The sequence below is a fragment of the Ursus americanus genome, chromosome 19, assembly GCF_024610735.1.
Source record: "Ursus americanus isolate L20-20 chromosome 19, mUrsAme1.1.p, whole genome shotgun sequence".
NCBI classification, from domain to species: Eukaryota; Metazoa; Chordata; class Mammalia; order Carnivora; family Ursidae; genus Ursus; species Ursus americanus.
The window spans coordinates 16609267-16632261 of record NC_142145.1 but is presented as its reverse complement, the minus strand read 5'-3'; the positions used below and the strand labels follow the sequence as shown (position 1 = coordinate 16632261).

Sequence of the window (22995 nt, the reverse complement as noted above, 5' to 3'; positions counted from 1 at the left end):
AAAAAAAAATTTTTTTTAACGTTATAGTGTGAAGCACAGAACATTCTGTATTTGCACATTTTCTGTGTTTTCCAGAATAACTTTTTTTTTTTTTAGCAAGAGGTAGATTTGGTGACAGATGGAAAAGCTACTTGAAAAGTTAATTAAATGATCTAATCCATCCGATATCCTGCTATTGTTCCGTTTGTCCCCAAATTATTATTTTTGAATGTGAAGAGATTGTAAATAATTTCGAAGCAATGCTATAACTCAGTGAAGTCCTTGACCCTGGGATCACTGCTAAAACAGATGGCACAAAAGAATCTCATTATTATTTAGAGCACATAAGTCATGGAAGAATTTCAAGGTACTCTCAAAGTTAGAAGTCAGACTCCCTCCCTGGCTGGATCTATAGGCCTCTTTATAGTAGAGACCTCTTCCGGATTCGGTCACTTCAGAAGTAGGGCCCGTAAGAGGGCATTACAGAAATCATCAGTGAGGAAACTGAGTCAGAAATATTTTTGAAGGGGGCGCCTGGGTGGCTCAGTCGGTTAAGCATCCGACTCCTGATTTCAGCTCAGGTCATGATCTCAGGGCCATGAGAGGAAGCCCCACAAAGGGCTCTGTGCCAAGCGAGGAGTCTGCTTGTCCTTCTCTGTCCTTCCCCCCCACGAGCTCTCATGCTCTCTTTCTAGTAAATAAGTAGATATTTTTGAAGAATTTGGGCATGAAACAGTTGAGGATAGAAGACAGAGTAAGATTTGGGGTCAGAATTGTAATTACCCTAGAAAATGAGGTTTTAATGGGGAATTATGTTAATTATATTTATGGAACCATAGATGTTCCAATAAATAATTGATGTTCCCTCTGTGCTTTTCCCTTCAATATATTTTTACTGGTAATTGGTAGCTGATTTTTGGTCCTCTCATTTCGTATTTTATTTTTGGTTGGGAAAATAAACATTTTTTTCTGATTAGAAGGAAACCACAGTCGTTACTTATGTACATATAAAATATATACACATATATATAGTGCGTGTAAATATATTTTAATTCACAACGTTGGAGTCGTGCCATAGATTATTTCAGCCTATGAAGATTCATTTCAGCCTTCTTAGAGGCTGCGAAGTGAGAAGGCATTCTTAGTTGCTGTGGAGAAATCTGGAAAGTAGGAGATAAGACCCTGACCTCAGTGCACTTCTGTTCTCTTGGGGGGGGTGAGGGTGGGGAGCAGAAGAATCCCGACAACAGGAGAAGGGGGCACAAGGAGCAGGCTGAGGAGAAGGCGGCTTGGCTGGAGGGTCAGGGAGTGTGTTGACCACGCTGTGTCTCACCTTGAGGGTGGGGTAGGATTTACCCATTTAGAAGCTGGGATCACTTTGAAGCCAAGGCTTCCTTGGAGGGAGTAGCGGGGAGGGACAGGAACATGTCAGGGAGTGGAGGAGACTGCCACATGGGGACAGCAGTGTACCTCGGGAATTGCGCAGTTAAGAGCCAGAGTGCCCCCGGGTCTGTGGTCCGAATGCGAGTTCCCCCGTAGGCAGAGTGTGCTCTGCAGGTCAGCCCACCACCCCCTCCTGCTAGTTTCCTCCTTTTACCACCTAATACCTCGCTAGACCCCGAAGGTAATTGAGCCAGCAGGATTGGGAATAGGCAGCAGAGCACTGTGACAGATTGGATGGGGCAGGGGGGTGAGGGTGAAGGAGGAGGGGGAGAGGGCCCCATGGGAGGAGGTGGCACCAAGGAATGCTGACTTGCCCTTGAGCAAGGCAAGTTGGGGTCCCTGCGGGCCACCTGTGTGGTGGTAGAGTCCATCGCCGTAGGCCTTCATCCTCCTCTCCCGGAAGACTGCACAGCCTTCTGAGTGGTCTCCCTCGTTTCCCACTTGGCCCCTTCCTGGCTTTCTCCCCATTACTGCCCAAGCAGTGATCCCCAAGTGCAGGTGGAATTTTCATCTGGCTTTTCCGTGACACCAGATCCCAGCAGGCAGCGGCCTGACTCTCCAGCGCCCCCTGCCGGCTGCGTGCTTCCCAGTCTCCTCCCGGCCTGTCCTCCCTAGGACACCCTGTGCTTCCCCGCCGGGCCCACCTCTGGCAAATCTGTCTTGTCCCCTCTGCTTCCACTGCTCTTTTGTCCTCCCATTCATGGGCCTTGTTTGAGCCGCACACTCCTGCATGGCCTCGAAGAAGCTCTTTTTCCTCCTCCTGGAAGCCTTTTGACCCCTTCCTGCTGTACTGTCCTTCCTGAGTGCTGCCTTCCCCAGGCCAGACCTGGCCTCCCGTTCAGCCTGGGGGCAGCTTCGTGTGTTATGTCCTGCTCTGATGTACAGCAGCTTTGAAACTAACCCGTATTTTCCCACCACATCTTAGGTTTCTTCATTAGACCGTTTTACAAGATGATGTTGGGAAAGCAGATAACTCTGAATGACATGGAATCAGTGGTGAGTAAATGTAGATCACTGCCCTGGGCGTCCTGGGCCCCCGTGCCTTCGAGAGCTAGCTGGGACCACGTGGTAGTCACGGTGATTTTTGTGGGTGTTGCCATTCAGTATGAGCCGCGGGGAACATTGGCTTGTTCAAGAAGTTCATTGAGCTCCCTAGTTTCTAATAAGTAAACCCTTCACATTTCCTAGAAGGGGTGATTGAGGTGGGTAGACTCCAGTCTTAGCCACCTCACTTACCCGGAACTGGTTTGGCCAAACTAAATCCAAGGGTCATCTGGGGATCTCACTGCAGCTCTTGCTTTCCATCGAAAACTGTTAATACGAATCTTTGGAGAGTCATCGGCTATCCCTCTGTTTTCTGATCTCAAAACATGGCAGGAGCACAGGCCAAAATGTAGAGAAAGGGAAGAACCTTTATCACCACCCCAGATGTGGAAGTGACCAGTATGGTGCCGGGGACGGGATGAACCCAGTTAGAAAAGAAGGCTAGGAGACGCTCTCTGAAACAGGATTTGGGCTTTCCCATTGCAGTCAACTTACCCATTTTCTCTAGGCTGACCATGTGAGGGTCGAAAGGATTTTCTATAAAAACAAAAATGACACTCTTCTCATAATGTACCCATCCCCCCACTAGCCAGCTCCAGCCGAGCGTGGGGTGTTTGCCCGAGTGCCAGCGCACTCACAGGGCCATCAGGAAGCTCTTTGTCCACTTGGGATATTTGCAGCTCTGCTTTCATATCCTGTCACTTGATGAGAAAGCACCTGCATCCCCTTGGCCTTGCTGTGCTGTCAGTGGTGTCTCTTAGGTAGTTGGGCATATGAGCCGCGTTCTCCTCATTTGCCAGCATTCATCGGGCCTCTGCTCATCATCTCTGTGTGAAGGAAGGGGATGACGCCCACGGTGCACTTGAATCCACTCAGCTGGTTTTCCCGTGGGCGAGTAGCTACACAGAACCCCAGTACCAGCCTCAAATTTCTTTTCAGCTTCCACCTTTAACTTATGCTTTTATTATAATAGAATGAGGAAGCTGGGAACCTCGAAATTTCTTTTAAAGTCTGAATTGTATACTACCCGTTGGCAGCTGGTGCACGCATTCTCTTCTGCCTTCCCAGAGCCTGTCCAGTGCGTCCCCAGTGGTGGAGCCCCTGGGCCTGCCCCAGAGAGAGGAGCCCAGGCCCTTGTGGCTTGTGTTCTGGCTTTGACAGCAGAGCAGCCTTCCAGTTTGCTTACAGGACTTGCAGAGGGCAATAAAAGCACAGGAAAGGAGTATAAAATCATTGGTATTTAAGTAGAACATCCTCTGTCTTCCCCGTTTTCCTCTGATATCTTTGCCCTTAAAAGACCGGAAATGTATTGATCTCTCCGTGGCCAACTTGATGATGTTCCTTCTGCCAATCCAGAGCAGGTTGCTTCCTCTACCCTTTACGGAGGACAGGATTCAAGTCCAGTCCCCTGTTAGTACCAGAATATTTTTTTGGTCTGGTTTGTATTTTAATTTACAGGGGAAGAGTAGGTTTGGAGCAGAGCAGGAAACCTACTAGCGGCTAGTAATCCTTGAGCGTTCTGAATGGAATAACGTTAGAAGGACTTAATGATTTGAAGAAGTCAAATGAGTTTGTATTTGGGGAGGAAAAGCTCATTTCTGTGTCATTTCTATAGGATAGTGAATATTACAACTCTTTGAAATGGATCTTGGAAAATGATCCTACCGAACTGGACCTCATGTTTTGTATCGATGAAGAAAACTTTGGACAGGTACGTGTGGGCCTCCCCGGACTCCCTCTTTGACTTTCAGAGTCTTTGCTTCTTCGCAGAAGGGCTGTAACAGGACTCCGCTGTTAAAGAATTCAGATCACCTCTCAGAGCTTCAGATGTTAAGTAGCAATAAGTTCTGATTACAGTCCGCTCTCTCTTCTGGCAAAGTCAAAGATTCCAAGGCCCCTGGGGCGTGAAGCCCATCTCCTCCTCACTTTAAAGCAAATTGGAATGTGAGTGTTTGGGCCTTGGTTTTAGAATTTAAGTACTTCAAAAAATAGTGCGTTTACGTAGTGTTTAAGTACATGCCCCGGATGTTTGGGGGGCCTTTAACGGTTCTGTGGTCATGATGGAAGTTGTCTTGTGGGGCTCAGCAGGCTCGGATTTTTCTAGCATTCCCTTCTTGCTTTGCACCCACACTATGATTATGCTGAATTCATCATCAAGGTCCATGTCAAAGATAAAGTTGCCACCTGGGAATTCTCATCACCGTCCTGAAGTTCCATAAGGGTGTGTTTGTCATAAGGTTTGTTCATGGTATTTATCCAGCCCTGGTACCTGTCCTTTCATGAAAGCCCAGACACAGTTCCCATCTCCCAGAGCAAGTCTACATGACCTTGAAATGAATGAGACCGTGGAGCCCGCCTGAAGGGTTGCCGCGTGGAAGATGAAACTGATCTTCCGTATTGCTTCAGAGGTTGTTAAGCGTGTACCCTGCTGTCAGAAAATGCCAGTCGCTTTACATTGCGGTGCTCAGTTGTGTAGGCGAAGCTAGGAAACCAGGTGCCTGCCCTCCAGGGTTTGCCATCTTAGAAAGCCAACACAAGCATGCAGTTTGTCTACTTACAAATTCTTTGTCGACCCTTCTGTGACCCTCAGGGTAAATTGAAACCTTTTCTAAGCATGCTTATGACCTGGCATTGCCCACCTTTAGCCTTGTCTTTGGACCCCTCCCTCTGCTCACCTTGAGAAGCATAGCGTGCCTATAACTTTGTCCACAGCGATGCTTCCGGGCCAGCTCCCTGTCTGTGCGGCGCCCTCCGCAGTCCTGCACCGTGTCACCCCCTCTCCCAGAACTCAGCTTGTTCCCTAATCATTACGGACCCAGTGTGTCCTGTGAGCCGACCTCAGTCGCGTTGGTACCTCCAGCGCTCAGCCGCCACTGAGACCTACTGAAGGCTTATTGAGCAAATGAATGAACGGCACTAGCCTAGTTTTTTTTAACTTAATAATATTATAAGTAACAGCAGCTCCAAGTGTGACAACACAAAATAATTTAAATTCCTATGACTTGTTTTTTAAGCTGGACGTATTTAAGGGTCTTCACTGCCAATTTTCAAAGGGTAACACATGGATAATCATCCTGGAAAGAAGGAGTAGAAATTAAAGAACCAAGGAAGACTTAAAATCGATTTTGTGTGTCAATTGAAAAAAAAACAAAACACAAAAAACCCTTTATATCTGCTTATAGAAAACCATATGGCTAACTTAACACAGTGCAGAAGACATTAGCAGCGCCAGAGCTGGGAGCTCTCGGGAGCAGGGGCGCTGGGAGGGCTTCCTTAGTCACAGTGAAATGGGACGGTTTCCGCCTAATAAATGACAACCAAACACACGATGTTTGCATTTTTAAGTAGACTTCTGATAAAGATTCTGATGATCATTACAGTTCATATCAATTATTCATTAAGAACAATTCTCAGACCTCCTCATTTAATGCTGTAGGTTCTTCTGACTTTGGGATTGAATCAGGTGGAGTAATGCAGTAATCAACACAGGCTCGCAGGAGGAGTAGGAATGATTAGGTGCCCTGTTTGTTAAATTGCTGCCTTCCCTTTTTAGAGAGCTAACCTGATGAACAGGGAGCTAGTGTTTTGCATCCTGGGAAGAAATTGAGAGAGAATTCAGCAGCCACATACTGATCGCATCTCCCATTTCTCGTCCCTCCCCAAGCCCTGTTCATTTTAACCCCCAAGTGCTTCTCAAATCCGTCTGTTCTCCCTTCCCACTCCTCCAGCACCCAAGTCTAAGCTACTGTCTTGTCTCATAGATGCCTCGCTGGGCTTTTTTTATCCACCTTATTCTCCTTTAATGGCAGACTGGTCTTTTCAGGACATATAAATCGTCATCTGCCTGCAAGAAACATTGAAAGATAAAGATCCAGGTCATTGATTGGCCCCTGAGGTCCCTCATGGCCTTGCCCCATCTGCTCTGTTTCAGATGCATTTTTGCATCACGGAGCTGTCCCGAGTGCTCTCTGGGCCTGGTTTCACTGGACTTCTTGAACACACCAGGCTCCTTGCCTCAGGACCTTTGCTCATGCCATTCCGTCTCTTGAGAGCAAACTGCCTCCCACCTACAGTCCAGACATCCCTTCCTCAAGGAAACTGACCCCGACCCCAGGCCGTAATAGTGCAGAGTGTGTCCCTGTCGCCGTGTGGCCTACAGCCTGGATGACTGTGCATTTATTTCTGTGGTTAGGTGTTGGGCATTAAGCACAGGCTGGTGGCAGCAGCACTGGGTGTGCGTCTTGCTGGCCACCGTGCACTCGCCTGCACAGCACCTGGGACTGGGGGGACACTCCGGACAGAGCGGTGGAACCGGCGTGGGCACCCACTTGACGGGCCAGCCTCTCCCCTCTTCCAGCCCTCTGCAAAACTGTTGACTGTGCATTGCCTTTTACTTTAACCCCAGAGGAAGCACATCCCTCCCTTGGGCCAGAACAGAGTCATTTCTTCAACAACGTGAAGTTACCACACACGTGGAACGTACATGCAGCCAGCCTTCCTCGGGGCTATTAGCGGGTGTTTTCATTCCGCAGCTGGAAACATCAGGCCGTGAAGCTGGGTGGTAGCTGTCATTTCACGGAAAGAAACTCCAGCTGTGGTCATTATTGTGCAATGTTTTCTTTCTGGTTGGTGAGAATTTGGAGCCGCTGGTTTCTGGGGCCTCCTGTGAATGTCTCAGATGAGCAGATTCAGCATTTGAACGGTCGTTCTGTGCCAGGCAGGGAGACGAAACCACACGCTTGCGCACACGTACGCACGCACGCACGCCCCGCGGGAGGTGCGCTCATTCAGAGCTGCTATAGGTAGAAATTCTTTACTGCTGGTTCAGCAAATTAGCATCTGTTTGGGTTGTTTTGAAGACTGGAAGTGTGGACTCTTACGAGCTTGTGCCATAGAGAGGGGTAGAGACGGGCAGCAGCCTGCAGGAAAACTCTTCCGGACCAGGCATAAGTTAGATGAAAGCATCCACTCTCAGCTGCGGTGATAGCACCCCCAAGGGGGTAAAAACTAGTTCTTGGAGAACACAAAAGTCTCAGCTATTGCCGTGGTTTGTGGAGCTCCCAAAAGGCCGCGGAGTGTGCCTCGGGTTAGGATGGATCTGTTCATGAAGATTCGGTGGGAAGAGGGGAGGGCAGAGAAGGGAGGGGGTCTAAAAGGGGCCCTTAAGGGGCGAGAATGAAAAAACAGGCCGAGAAACTCTGCATAGGGGAAGGAAATGAGTGAAAGGCAGAAACTGGATATAGGAGGAAAGGGGAGCAACAGACAGGGCAAGGTCCTGGCCGAAGCCGGGAAGAACCAGACCAAGAGCCTAACGTGGGGGTGGCCCCGGGAAGGGCAGAGGCTCTGGCTCCTCAAGGACCAGCTCAAGGAGCTGGACAGATGACGCCTGTAGGAAACATGGATAGAAAGGCGAGGTGACTCCGATACCTCAGTCCCTTGGCTCGCTTTCCTGTCTGCTTGGAGAGGCGGGGGACGATGAGGACCCTGGCCCCTGAGGCTCATCCCGCAGGGTTCGGGGGGCACGCGTCCTGTCAGCAGGTGGGTGTTTGCCCGGCAGTGAGCAGCGCCCAAGGATGGGGCCAGAGGCAGGCGAACCTTGCTCTGCCTGAGTCCCACCTACTTGATAGGATCCAATTTCTCAGCAGACATTTGACATAAGACATCTTTGAAAGATCTGGGGAATGTGTGTGAAGCCAAAGCTTTAACCTGCCAAGGAAGAGGGTGTGGATGTGAGAGTCCCATCTCCTCAGAGGTTCTTCTGATCTGATGTGTCGTCTTTATGACGAAGAGCAGTAACTTCGTACTCAGGCCAGTAGACTTAAAAAAAAAAAAATAGGGATTTTTCCAGAAGCACATACTGAGCACCTCCTGTGTGCAGATGCTGTGTTAGTGTTCTTCGTATCAGGTCCTTGAGTTCAGACACAAGACAACGATGACACTGGCCCAGAAGCAGGTGTTCACATGGAGGAAGCAGGTATTCAGTGTGGCGGGGAGATGGTGGCAGGAAGCTATTCTCCACTTGCTGCTGAGTCTCCCTGTCAGCGAGAAAATGGAGGCAGGGACACCTGCCTTGTTGGGACCGGTCCGTGATTTCCCATGACGAGCCTAACACCGCCCCCGAACCACAGGAAGCCGTGTGTGTCTGGCCCTTGGCAGCCAGTTTAACACGTGGAATTGGAAGAGCGGCCACTACTACCCACTCGGGTGTTGGTGAAGAGCCCGAGCGGGATGCAGGTTGACCACTGACAGATGCTGACGGCCAGGCTCTGGGAGCAGGACCTGGAAACCCTCCTTCTCTGCCTGCCCCCGAGCCCCCAGCACCGCCTCCCCGAGAGACGCGCAGCCAGAGTCACCCACAGAGCTAGACTGACTGCCTGCTTGACCTCCTTACCGAACACAGACAGTACGGCCCCTTTTTTTTCTTTCGAAAACAATTACACTTGTTTATCTGATTACAAAATACTAATAATTTAAGTAATAAACGTAAAGCCAGGACGATAAACATATATAAAAATCATCCATAGCTCCTACCACCTAGAGAAAATTCATGATTTAAATTTTGACTTCTGTCTTCCAGAATTATTCTTTGTAAGCACATGCACGCAAGATTTTTTATTTTTACAGAATGAAATTGTACGATGCATGTGCTTCCAGCTTAATGTATCCCAGGTACCTTTCTGTGTCAGGAAGTGTCGAGGTATATACCACTTTAATGGCTACACTGAATTCCATGTCCTGGACCCCAGCTTTGCTCACGATGCCCCACTGCTAGGCCTGTAGGCTATTTCATTATTTTGTTAGATAGGCAGCATAATGATTACAGTCTTGGAATATACATTTTGTTCATCTGGCCAATTTTTTTTCCCCTTGGTATAAATTCTAGAAGAGAAGTATTATGACAAGGGATGCTGTGCACATTAAAATTTGATGCCTGTTGCCAAATTATCTTCCCAAAAGGTTGAAGCACTTAGACTCCCCCCGGCAGTGGAGGGAAGAACGGTTTCTCTGCGGTCCGCAGTGCGGGCTGCCTGCTCTTTATCCTCGCTGGGTGTTGCTTTGGGAGGATCCAGAGGTGTTTTTCTCCTTGCCGCTTGCCATGCTCGCTCTCTGTGTTTGATCTCCTCATTCCAGAGCTCTCTGGAAATTGCAACTCCTGGAAAAAGTTTTTAGTATTGCTGAACTGTGCTGAAGACCTTTCAGGACCAAGAACTGGGCTTGGGTTTATGAACTTGTTTGGTGTGGATCTGATGGGAAAAGTCCATTACCGAAAGGGAATAGCAAGACACAGTCTTCGGGGGAGAAAAGGAAAAACCATCAGGAACTTTTTTTAAAAATGCAGTGGTGTAAACGAGTATGGTCCGATACGGTTTTATTCCAAGAAATGTCCCTGCCTTGCCCGCTAAGCATAAGTGTCCCTCATCATTGAGGATTGCCAGGGCCCCTCGAGGCCGGGCAGGCGATCACAGGGAGAGCCAGGCAGATGGGAGGACAGCCGTGGAGAAGGGGAAAGCGGGCAGGAAGGGCTTGAAGAAAACTAAAAATACCATAACAATTGAAATCCACATCGCGGATGGTAAAGAGTTGAAGTGACATCTTAGAGAGTGGAGGTCAGTCATGGGGTGGAAACACCAGATCCTTTCCTGAATAAGAGGAGAAGGAGAAAGAAGGAGATGTAAAAGGGTTAGATGACCAGTGTGCTTTGACTGAAAACACTGGCCCATCTGAACTGGAGCAGTGATCCCGCGCATCATCCAGAGATGGTTCGGAGGCAAACGGGCTGCGTGTCCGGGGCACAGAGGCTTCGTCTGTCCCCAGCGCGTGCGGCTGGCAGGTGGGGGATCGCGGACGATGGACCCCTGCCCGAGCCCCAGAGTTCACTGTGGCTCCGAATCTCTTCTCCCTCGTGATGGATGTGACCCAGAAACTTACTCTGGAAAACCCTCTCCACCGGTTTGGCTCACTCCCTAGAATAACCAGTTCTGCGTAGAAAAAAAAGACGGAAAGGGATCCCAGCAGAACATCGATGTGGCTGTCTTTGAATGGGAGACTTGGGGGTGGCATTTTTCCTTTAAAATTTCTACGAGAGTAAACTTTATTTAAAAAAAAAAAAAGTCTCTCCTTCCCTTGCTTTCTGCTAGTTACTGCTTTCTACGGCATGATACTGAGTTAGGGCCGGCTGGAAGCACAAAGGCCATGCTAGCTTTCAGCCGCTTTGCTCTTACAATGCTGGGTGGCCTCGCGGGAGGCAGCTGGTCCAGGCAGTGAGCGAGGAGGTGCCCCGATACACGTAGAAAGCCAGAGTTCTCGAAACAGCAGGTAACCCCATCCCTCAGCCTTGCTTCTTAAGCTGCTTTTTTTTTTTTTAAAGTCCTTATGTGTCGCCTTTTTGAAAGAAATTCCATGTATTTTTTTATGACTATGAAATCTAATTTTCAGAAACAAAGTGCATTAGAATTTGGATCTCTGTAGTCTCGAGCATAGCCTGTCTTTTCTGTTACACGTAATTAATGAATTTCTTGATAAATGACTAGATGACACAGTGTTGCTCTTCTCCGTGGTTGGATAATGTATGAAGAATAATTAAAACTCATAAATAACCACAAAATAATTCACCTTTGATTAACATCTTTAAATGTGTAACATCTCAACAGTTTAAAAGCCTCGTTAGATATTCTCTTGTACTCAGGGTCCATTTGCTGGGAAGTCTTTCTGAATGAATGTCGCTTATCTTGTTTAGGAAGACATTGTTACTCAGTAATGTGCAGAATAACTTCACGATGGTGATTGTTGTGTTATCTTTGCAATTACAGACCTATCAAGTGGATCTGAAGCCCAATGGGTCAGAAATAATGGTGACAAATGAAAACAAGAGGGAATATATTGAGTACGTATACACAGATTTACGACCTTTTCTTTTATAAAATTGAACAGCCTATTTGGTTGATGTCCCTTGCTAAAACAGCTCATTCCTGTTGTGGGCACACTTTCAATAATATGCATTCCTTTCTGGCTTGGGCTAATAGGAAGTTGAATTATAAGATGGAAGGTTTGCCTCGTGTCATGACTTCAGTGAGCTGCCTTATGAAGGAGTCATGAAAGGAGAAAAAAGTGTACAGTATTGAGTAATACAGCAAACGTGCTTTTGGAGGATGTGATATGTAGTCTAAAATTGAGATTCGCAGTGTTGGAGCATAGTGTCAGCAACCAGTGGGGTATAATTAGGAACAACCAGAAATAAAATATTTCCTCTCTTTCCTGACTTCTTTTCCATCATGGAAATGTAAGAAAATAGTTAAAATGGAAAATGGATAGGAAAATCCACATATGCAAACATAGTGAATTATTTCTGATACTTGTAATTTTCTTAACCCAATCTCAGCCTCAATTGGTGGAATAAGATGTTTAGTCTTTGGAAATCCCACTGTTAAGCCATCCTAGGGCATTCATACTAGCCAGAAGGCCTTTGTCTGTTGGGCACGTTACACTTCCCTCTTCTGCATGTACGTATGCTTCAAGGCACGAGTCCCGGATCTCACTCGCCAGCCCTGGTGCAGGGATGAGGTCAGCACACAGTGCTTGGTGCCCGGGGCCCCGTTTCTGCGTCTCGCTGGTTGCCGCAGTGGTCCGAGCGCCGTGTCTGCATTCAGCCCTTCCATTTCAACAAGCTGGTTCCCTCCTCTGTCCTCAACGTAATTGGCCAGAGGACTTGAATTTGAAGAATTGGCCAAGAGTCTTGGCATCTTGTAGTCTCATCTACAAAGAAAAACCTGTCCTTCCTAATGAGGGAGAAATGGAGAGAGTTGGAGCCTCTACTTAGAGACCCTGACGAAGCATCCGCTATTCCACAGCAGACCCCCCCCCCCGTCCCCCCATCCTCACAAATTAAAAGTTTGCTGTGCTTAAAAAAAAAAAAAACAAAACTAGGACTAAGATACTACAGTTCTTGCCTGTTCACATTAATTGGCGCCCTTGTTCTGAATTTGGACAATCTCAGCAGGCTGGACGCCACCTCAGCAGATGCTGTGGTCTTCATCTGAAAGTACAGGCTTCGAATGGATTTTTTAAAACACTGCCCCTGAGGAGGATTAGGGCCCGAAGTCTGTGGGTTTGGACATGGTGATACTTTGCAGTTAATTCCTTTAAGTTTCTAATTTGGTGGGGAGTGGGCTTGGACGAGTGTCAGCCAGCTTCACTGGAGGAGAAAGGAGGGTGAAAGTCTCCACCCGACACATGGGTGCCCCCGGTGCAGGAAGGCTCTGGCTGGTGGCTGCAGCCGGGCGGTGAAGCCTCAGGCCGCTGAGCAGGGCTCCTGCGGTGGGGCTGGGCCTCGAGGGCCATTGCCACGGTGCCACCGTGCAGGGGAGAGCCCTTTGTGACAGGGCCTTCGTGCTGTGTCACGACAAAATGCCTTAGCTGGCGTTCAGCATGGATTCGCCTAGCGTTAAATTCTGCTGTGCCCTAAACACCATCACAGAGGAAATGGTTTCAGTGCATTTCTGTTAAAAGAGGTTTTATCATTAATCCTCCAAATTGTGGTATTAAAGGATTAGTGTAAACCATTCTGCTGGTAAGTTACGTGTCAGTGTTGAAAACCAGTACGCTGGATACTAGGTGAAACGTAGCACAAAATCCTGTACCAGACACTCCTTTTAAAAATGCATGTTCATGTTTAGGGGCCCTGGGTGGCTCAGTCGGTTAGCTGCCTTCATGAACTCAGGGTCCTGGGGTCAAGCCCCATGTTGGGGAGTCTGCTTCTGCGTCTCCCCTCCGCTTGCTCTCTCTCTCAAATAAATAAATGATAATCTTAAAAAAAAAAAAAAAAGGAAAGAAAGAAAAATCTCTGTACATGTTTATGCATAGGTGCGTATCTATGTGCGTTTGCGTGGGAACGCATGCTTGACCCATCTGTATATTCACACTCCACAACCTTTTTTTCTCTCTCTGTCCACGTAGTCCTGTTTGTAGGCAACTTTGGTAAACTAAGGCTTGATCAGGGGGAATAAATGATCTTTGAAATGCTCAGAGGTTAGGTTTCCCAGCTACTCCTGAAAGCATTACTGACTCAGCCATGGCGCGGCTCTTGACGCTCCCTGTTGTCTGCCGCAGTGGGGGTTCCTCTGCTGTCCCCTCCCCGGGTGGGAAGGGGTCAGGAAACAAATGGGGCTGGCGGAGACAAGGGTGGTTCACTGCTCTTCTGCTTCTCCCGCAGCTTGGTCATCCAGTGGAGGTTTGTAAACAGGGTCCAGAAGCAAATGAACGCCTTCTTGGAGGTAAGTTGGGCGCCCTCAGTCTAGGTTGAGAGAGGAGAGCTCTCGTCCTTGGGGTGTGCTGGTAGCGGCGCTCGCACGCCGGCAGACGGGCCAGTGAGGGGGCCGCGCAGCAGAAGGGTCAGGCCTGTACCCGCACACCGCGGGCTGGGCCCCGGGACCCCAGCACTCAGCCCGCTTTCTTCCATCTGGTGTTCTCTTGCTCTGCTTCTCCTTGACTCCCGCACAGACTCAGCTCCCACCCAGCTACGTGGAAAACATGTTGTCTTCGGCTGGGTTTTTATCTTACACTGAGCCGTCTTGTGCCAACTTTCCTCCTGTTAGAGGGTAAAGCAGCCACTCCTCGGATCCAAATATTTAATATCAGCGATGCTCCCAGGCCCTTAGCAGAGGGTGGTGGGATTCATCATTTTTATAAAGGGCTCATTTTGGGGGCACCTGGGTGGCTCATTGGGTTAAGTGTCTGCCTTCGGCTCAGATCATGATCCCAGAGGTCCTGGGATGGAGCCCCACATTGGGGCTCCCTGCTCAGTAGGGAGCCTGCTTCTCCCTCTGCCCCTCTCCCTGCTCACTCACTCTCGCTCGCTCTCTAATAAATGAGTAAATAATAATATCTTCTTTAAAAACGTGGTTCACTTTGACCAAGAGTAAAATTCCTTTTTGTAAGTCTTGATAACACATTGTAATGTAAAGAGAATGTGAGAACAAGCCCCAAGCACACATTCTGAATTCCCACTGAACCCGTGCAGAAAGTTCTCGTTGGGCAGCACTCTTCTCGGCTCACCCCAGCTCAGTCACCTGCAGTAAAGCCCCAAGCCCGGCAGAACACTCAAAAAATTCAGGGACTTAGGGCCTAAAATGTGAGTTAGACCTACAAGAGGACAGCAGGTTACATAAGAAACCCAGAAGGCAGGGTCCTGGCCCTGCCGCAGGTGATCCCACGTCCAGAAACCAGACACCTGCAAGGCCCAGCAGCTCGGAGCATCTCAGCGGACAGCTCTGGCGGTCAGTGATAACCCGGGAACTAGAGCTCGGTCTCTGCGCTCCTCTCCCTTTCCTCTCCTCTCCTGGATCACACCGCCTCCTTATGTAGCTCATCTCCGTGCCTTCGGTACCTTATTTTTAAACATGTTCTCTTGCACATCCGTGGCTCGTGCGTTCTAGGACACACTGACTCATAGCTATGTCATAAATGGCTTTTGGAATTCGCCTGCCTACAGTAACCCATATTTTCAAAGGGCTTCTGAAATTGCTCAAGTACCCGAACCTTCTAGATTCTCCTACATTTCTAAATTTTTGCCTTGTGACTATGCTGTTTCTATTAGAACTACAGTTACAGACTACTGTCCCTGATGTATAAATCAGCAAAGAATGTGTTTTTCCTGGCTGTTTGTTTTCTCTGTAAAATTTGTCTCTTTCAAGGAAAAAGGTATTTAGGGTGATTTTTTTTTTTTCTTCTTTCAGGGATTCACAGAACTGCTTCCTATTGATTTGATTAAAATTTTTGATGAAAATGAGCTGGAGGTTTGTATTTTAAACATTTTCTGTAAAGTAAATACTCTCAAATGGTATTTTATTTATTCTCTGGCCCATGATTTGTCCTAGGGAATAAACGGAGATGGAGTCTACTCTATGTCTCTTATGGGGTGTACCTGTGTGGATCTTCGAGTAGGAAATAGTGGCAGTAGTCAGCTGTAGATTCCTCACCCAGGAGAGGGTAGTTCTGGGACACACCGGACAAGTAGAGGCCCACCGAGCTGGGTCGGGTTCATGGCCAGGTGCACCAGGCAAGGAAAATTGCTTCTCATTGAGTCATGGTTGGGGCAGCAGCATGCTGGCTCAGATCCTGCGCCTCCTCCCCTCCCCTGACCTTGGCCAGGAAGTGAGCGCGAGGGGCTGGCACAGACGTCTCTGTGAACTTGACCTGGTTGAGCTTGAGTGAGGAAGAACCTCAGAAGACAACAAGGTAGTAGCTGGAGGCAGTTCGTATTGGATTGTTTCAGCTTCTTTGTGTTGACCTAGAGGAAAACCGGTTGCTTAAAAAGCACAAGGATCTCTCACCCTGTGTTATGTTGAGAGAAATAGGAGGAGGAAGGAGGGCTATGTCCGGTGAAGCTGTCACCCATTTGTCCAGGCCACGTATCCGATGACGCATGTCTCACAGACTAGCCTTCTGTTCTTTCTTCTTGGAATAGAAACTTCAAGACAGGTGATATCAAAATCCTATAGTGTGAGCCCTTTGTTTTATAAGTGGAGAAACTGAGGCAGGGAGCAGTTAAGGACCTCCCGGGCTTACCCAACGAGGTTTGGGCACAGTCAGGCCTAGGATCTATTCTCAGGCTTCTGGTTTAGTTCTTCCATTTTCCTTTGGTGCCTTTGCAGGAGTATCATGCTCACTTTCCCCAGGGACTCCTTCCCTGCTTGGGGGTTAGGTAGGGGGAGGGGCCCTCGGACTCCATCACAGACCCGGTCACTGCATTAGTACAGGTCTGCGTCCCCGCACTCCAGTCAGCGAGCTGGCAGAGAGGCGCTCCGGCTGCCATAAAGCACCAGTTCTCCTGGGGGTTGGGAGACATTTAGATACTGAGACACATAAGGTCTCAGAAGGGGAAACAGCTGGAGTACTGAGCAGCTATAGACGGAGCACAAGAGAATCTGAGCCCCAAGCTCAGATTGGAGGGGTGGGAAAGAGATAGACTCGGGGTGGCATTTCCACTACGAAACGTCGTGGCCCGAATGCGCATTGGAACTGGGTCCCCCTCCTTACCTGTGCTGCTTCTGTGATCTGAAGGGGCAGGAAAATGCTGTCCCCATCATGCGTCTTTAAGAGCTGCCAGCTTACCTGCTTTGCGCAGGACAGAATACTGGCATTGAGAAAAAGGCCATTCCTCCATGGGTGATTGCTGTGGCCTTCACACAGGCCCGTTCACATCTGATCCGTCTCCCTTCTAGTTGCTGATGTGCGGCCTTGGAGATGTGGACGTGAACGACTGGAGACAACATTCTATTTACAAGAATGGCTACTGCCCAAACCACCCTGTCATTCAGTGGTTCTGGAAGGTAAGGCCGTGGCTGCCTGGGTGGTCCTCCTCCTGGGTCTGGGTTGGACCACCGGGGGCTGTTTCTCCGTAGCTCTAGGGACAGCTGTCCCTGCCTCAGGTCGATCCTTGTCAGAGCACTTTGTTCTTCCTTGACCACCTGACTAAAGCAGCTCTATTTGAGGAACCCACTGAGGAGGATGAAGTAGGTAATTGGATTTGGGAGTCAGAACTGGCCGCCAGAGTGTAACTAAGAATGGGAGGCCTCTCAGGGCGAAACGAGCTTTGGGGCTGACTTATCCAAGATGGCGGGTTTGGTTAAAAAACCTCCAACAGACATTTTGATCTTTATACTCTTCAGTCAGAGATGCAAAGGAAATTTGATTTACTGTCTTAGGGCCAGTGTTCGCTTTCTCTTGAGCTTAGCAGAGGAGCAAAATAGGAATGAGTTGAGTCCAAGGGAGAGACTGTAAACTGCCTTCGAAAGAACAATTTCAAGGACGCCTGGGTGGCTCAGTCGGTTAAACGTATTCCTTTGGCTCAGGTCATGATCTTAGCGTCCTGGGGTTTGCACATGGGGTTCGCGCCCCATGTCAGGCTCCCTACTCAGTGGGGAGCCTGCTTCTTCCTCTCTTTGTGCACATGCGCGTGCTCGCTCGCTCGCTCTGTCTCAAATAAAATCTTAAAAATCTTTAAAAAATAACAATTTCAAAGGGAATAAAAGGCTGATTACTTACTTACAAAACTAAGAACTCCCATAACTTGTTTTAATTTCTAAATCTCTATTAATATTATTTCAAGTGCCAGCAGTAGTGTAGAGAAAGAAAATATTAAAAGCAGACTCTTCAAGTCCCAGTCCACATGTCCGCTCGGTTCTTGTCCTGATGCAGGCGTGTAGCATACAGGGTATTGTAGAGGCCGTGCTGGCCTCCGTTTCATTCTTTCTTTTTATAACGTTCTCTTTAGAGAATTTGTCTACGGTCTGAAATCTCACATCCTAACCTGGTTCCCCTGGTGTCCGGGCTTCTCGAACACTGGGTGTCTGTAACTGGCCCCAGGGTGGGATGCTCGATGCTGGCACGCCTCAGCCCCGGACACGTGAGCTCGCTGCCATCAGAGAGTTTGCTTTGTATTTCATATCTTTTGACCTGGTGGCAGAAGAAGAAAGAGACATTGTGATCTCTCTCGTTCTCTGAGATGACACAGGCGGTATTCTGAGGCCCGTAAGGAGGAAAAAAAAGACTATTTTCAGTTGCCTGCCTCGGTCGGACGCCGTGGCACTGGCAAGGGAGTGTCGCGTGTCTCCTAGCGCGGCGCGCCGGGTGTCGCTGCGCCGTAACCACCTTCCGCCCCTGTCCGCAGGCTGTGCTGCTCATGGACGCCGAGAAGCGGATCCGGTTACTGCAGTTCGTCACGGGGACGTCCCGAGTCCCTATGAATGGCTTCGCCGAACTTTATGGTGAGCGGGGTGCTGGGAGACTCAGTGCTCCTCCTGCGACTTTGCAGCCTGGTGGCAGCTGTGGCCCCTGCAGGTCCCATGCGGGGACTCGGGCAGGGGTGGGGGCGCGCTTTGGAGTTTGCACAAAGACAAGCTGGTCTTTTCTGTTTCTCTGGTTTTGTGTTGCGGTCTCCGTACCTCCAGGAGTCAGAATGGCTGTGTGCTTACTGTAGAGACGTTAGAAAAGCACTCTGCTCTGCAGAGTAAAGGTCGCCTGTCAGCCCTCCCCCCTGCAGGATCTTTATGTGTAAGCTTGCGGGGTTCGGCCGAGGGGGCCGCACCTGTCTGCGCCTGCGCGTGCCCTTCCGCGTGACGCACCTGCCTCCATCCGAGGTGATGCGGAGTCCGTGCGCCGAGGCTGTGCGGGCCTCTTGCTTCTCCCCACAGCACATCTTGCAGTACCTACGTCTGGGAGCAGGGAGGGTGTCGCCAGCTCCTCCCACCCCCCACCCTGACACGCCCACCCACCTTGTCCTTCCCCTTGAAGCCGCACCCTAGCTTTGTTGTCCCCTGCCTCGACAGCGCTTAGCATTTATTTATTTCTCTGTTTTTGTCTAGGTTCCAATGGTCCTCAGCTGTTTACAATAGAGCAATGGGGGAGTCCTGAAAAACTGCCCAGAGCTCACACCTGGTGAGTGACAAAAACACAAAGTTGTCCACAAATAGGGCTTTAAATACTTAGCTGGGGCTGATGCTGGGCTGGAGGTTACAGAGGCTATGTTGCCTGCCCACGAATAACAGAGTATGAGGTGTCAGTGATGCCGATGAAACGTGAGCTGTAATGCTGATAAAACTCAAACCAGGGTCTGAATGGACCCAGTGTGTTTGGCTCGTAAAGGGTTAACCCCCCCTCCCCCCACTCTGCATGCCCAAACCACCCTGTCATTCAGTGGTTCTGGAAGGTAAGGCCGTGGCTGCCTGGGTGGTCCTGCTGCTCGATCTGGGTTGGACCACCGGGGGCAGAAAGCAGCCCTTCAAACCCCATCCTTCCCTCGTTACTCCTGGAAGCAGAGTCTCTACTGTGTGTTCACTCAACTTGGAAATGACTGTTCTCAAACTTTACGGACAGATCGGGTTTTTACTCCAACCTGAAGTTGGTTTTTATCCCCAGAACTTGGGATAAAATTCCCTGGAGAAGCCTTGTTTTAAAAGGTCTCTCATGTGGGCACCTGGGTGGCTCAGTCTGTTAAGCATCAGACTCTTGATTTTGGCTCTGGTCATGATCTCAGGGTTGTGGGATCGAGCCCCGCTTCGGGCTCTGTGCTCAGTGGGCAGTCTGTTTGTCCGTCTCCCTCTGCTCCTCTGTTCCTCCTCTCTTTCTCTCAAACGAGTAAATACATAAAATATTTTTAAAAAAAATAAAAGGCCTCTCATGGCCATCAATAAATAACCCATACATCTCTGGAATTCACAATGCGACTGGTTGGAGGAACATGAGAGGTGTGACAGAGGCGCCCGTCTCTGGGGGTCACAGGGGGGAGACAGGTGTGGAGCAAGGCACTCCTCAGGCCTCCAGGTTGCAGGGCCAGGAGAAGGGGCCTCCCATGTCTCTGAAGAGTCCCCTAAACCCAGCAGCTCTCAGGGGGGCTCTTCCTGACCCAGGCACCTGTGTTCCTTGTGTTGGTTTTCCCCCACAGGCTTTTATTTCTTGCTCTTAGAAGCAAGTGGAGGTGGGCCGTCTAGAAAACGGTGAGCCCACAGCCCTCTCCTCACCAGCAGCGAGGCCTTCCAGAGCCCACTCCGGGCTGCACGATGCAACTAAGTACTCATTGTGGGAAATGCCTCCCCGCCCTCAAAGTGTCAGCTAGGAAAGAATTCTCATGAAAGTGTATTTGTAGAAACTTGGCTGTGGGAGGTTTTTTTGATTCCCTCGCCTTGCCGGCGAGAAAGTGTTTCCCATTTATACCATTCATAGGCCTCTGAATGGCATGAATATGGTCCTTGCCCACCCGACCCTTGAAAAGCAAGCTGACTCCAGCTACAACTGGCGGGTCTCCAAAGCGGTGATTGCCTCCATTCTCTGCCTTTCTTCTAGAGGGAGAATGTGTTGGTAGTTCGGAGCTTTCATTCCAAACAGTATGTGAGTCGAGTGTCGTTTTCTGGGTTATGATAGCCTGCGTTTGGAAGGCAGGCAGCATGGAGCTGAGCCCCGGGACTGCTGGATTGAGCACAGCTCCCAAACTCACGGTCTCATCGTGAGGAGGAGGAGTAAGTGCTGAATCGTTGGGTGCAGCCGTCCTCTGTGGGCCGGACACTGACGAGTCTCTCTGGCGGCCTTCCGGCGTGCTGGCAGTGCCCTCGGCAGTGGGGAGGCCTGCCCCGTGATCACAGCTCACAGATTCCCAGAGCCACAGGGTAATCGACTCTCCACACTGACCCCTGCCCTGGGCTCCGCTGCCTCTGTTGATACAGTTCACTTGCTTCGGAGGCTCTTCGAGGAGCACCACGCAGTCGAGCGTCCAGCCCGTGTTCCTCTGTGCCCCTGTGGACAGGTGTCTTACTGTTCCAAGTCCACGTGCTTGGGTCACAGCTAAAACGTGCTGCCCGGATAAGGCCTCTGAAGTCAGTGGTTCTAACGTCGGCTGCACATTGGAACCACCTAGAAAGTTTTTTAAAAAAATATGGATGCCAGGGTCTTGCCCCCAGAGATTTGGACTTCGTGGGTGTGGCACGTAGCCTGAGCTGTGGAATTTCCCGAGCCCTCCAGGTGGTTCTGGCAGACAGCTCGAATTGAAGATCCCTGGCCATCCCCAGGACGAAGGTCTGCCCACAGGAGAAAGGCAGCTCAGGGGGCTCTTACCGGAGCCTCTCTGGCATTTTCCTGCTGATGCTGTCCACAGACGGCTGTCGCCCGCTGAGGAGGGGCGCTCGGTGCGGGCTGGCAGGGTGCACCTGTCTTCTCTGCCTCGCGCCTCTCCTCCCGGCCTGGCCCCGGGCTGTACTGTCGTCCAGGGGCAGAGCTTTGCTGGCTGCTCACAGCACCAGGGCCACCGCCAGCTTGAGCTGGAGATACACCTGATTGCTTCCAGGTTTTATGAAAAGATAAAATGGACAGTTCGGCTTCAGAATACAAACCTGCCTTAGCAGGAGAGCAAGAGCTAGCGGCCTTGCTATAAACCTCGCAGATGTGATCGTTGAGTGTCTGAGCTGGAAAGGGCTTCATCTCACTGTGCTATCAAAGATCAGTCCTTGGATATTTAAAATTACACTTTCTTTTTTTTTTTTTTTAAAGATTTTATTTATTTATTCGACAGAGATAGAGACAGCCAGCGAGAGAGGGAACACAAGCAGGGGGAGTGGGAGAGGAAGAAGCAGGCTCATAGCGGAGGAGCCTGACGTGGGGCTCTATCCCGTAACGCCGGGATCACGCCCTGAGCCGAAGGCAGACGCTTAACCACTGTGCCACCCAGGCGCCCCTAAAATTACACTTTCTAAAGAATCACAGACCTGCCTGCCCTTTGGAGTAGACGAAAAATGTCCTCCCTCGGCCCACACATCTTGCGCATGAGGAAGTGAAGCCCGTCGAGAGGCCACTCAGCTGGCTAATGCCAGGCCAGAGCCAGACGCCTGCCCCCCCCCCCCCCGGCTAATTCCCACTCAGCCATCTCTCACTGTGTTCCACGCAGGGGCCTAAGCCCTGTATATGCTTTCACTCCTGTGATCCTCACGGTAGCTCTGAGCAGAGGGTCATACACAAGGGGAGGATGGTCCGGATCCTTGAGAGTGCTTCCCCAGGCCCCCTAGGGATGCCCGGCCCTGGACTGTGAAGGACCAGCTGCAGCTGACAGGAAAGCCAGCTTCTGTGACAGGCTCCTGGTCTGTCTTACAACTAGTAAGGTCACGTTTGAGACCGTTAGCAAACTGAAAACCCTTTTATTTATTTTTTAAAGATTTATTTATTTTATTTATTTATTAGAGACAGCCAGCGAGAGAGGGAATGCAAGCAGAGGGAGTGGGAGAGGAAGAAGCAGGCTCCTAGTGGAGGAGCCTGATGTGGGGCTCGATCCTAGAACGCCAGGATCACGCCCTGAGCCGAAGGCAGACGCTCAACGACTGCGCCACCCAGGCGCCCCTGAAAACCCTTTTAGACGTCGCCTTCAGGATTCCCAGGTTCCCGAGAACTCCAGTTTGAGAAGCACCATGTGCTTCTCTGCTATAACTTCTAGCATTTAGTGACCTAAAACTCTCAGAACTCAGTGCGTCTTGTGAACCACATGAGGGGTTCGCCAGGGCCCACCAGGAACGTGCGTCTGTCTTTTCCTGCTGCCGATAGCAGTGAGTTTTTGAAATGTGGGGACTTGTTTTCTTCAGTTTTGGAATCACAGGTGACTGTCCGGAAGCTACTGTCCAGAAGAGCACTTGGCTTGGGATCTAGTGTAGAATAAGTGGGAGCATTGCAAGTAGACCTCAACCTTGGCTCGTCCCTAACGTATACGTGCTTGGTGTTCAAGGGTCTGGAACTCGGCTCTCATGTCCAGGACCTCCCCTTTCGGGCCTCCCTCGCCCCCCCCCCCCCAGCTGGGCCTTCCCAGGCCCCCATCTAGCTGTGGTAGAGAGGTTTCATGGCCCATCAGAAAATTCTGGTCTCTCCGTAGGTTGTATAACCTCCTGAGCGTGGACAGTCTCGTTGGTGGCATTTACTTTTGATGACTCCGGATTGTTGTGAAGCCTCGTACATCCTCTTGCTCCAATACCAAATGCCTCCTTAGCTGCCCCTAGGAGAGGC

At 49.9% G+C, this 22995-nt stretch overlaps 1 protein-coding gene across 9 annotated transcripts in view; it reads left to right on the top strand.

Annotated features, from left to right (window-relative positions):
* The window catches only part of NEDD4L (NEDD4 like E3 ubiquitin protein ligase), a 333206-nt gene that overhangs the window by 305175 nt on the left and 5036 nt on the right, over positions 1-22995 (top strand). For all 9 annotated transcript variants that reach the window (XM_087869779.1, XM_045790183.2, XM_045790181.2 and 6 more), the window contains 8 exons: positions 2348-2418; positions 4082-4177; positions 11277-11350; positions 13676-13736; positions 15198-15257; positions 16686-16793; positions 18134-18230; positions 18828-18900. In XM_087869779.1, the coding sequence (XP_087725905.1) occupies positions 2348-2418; positions 4082-4177; positions 11277-11350; positions 13676-13736; positions 15198-15257; positions 16686-16793; positions 18134-18230; positions 18828-18900 (640 nt within the window). The remainder of the gene's footprint in view (positions 1-2347; positions 2419-4081; positions 4178-11276; positions 11351-13675; positions 13737-15197; positions 15258-16685; positions 16794-18133; positions 18231-18827; positions 18901-22995) is intronic.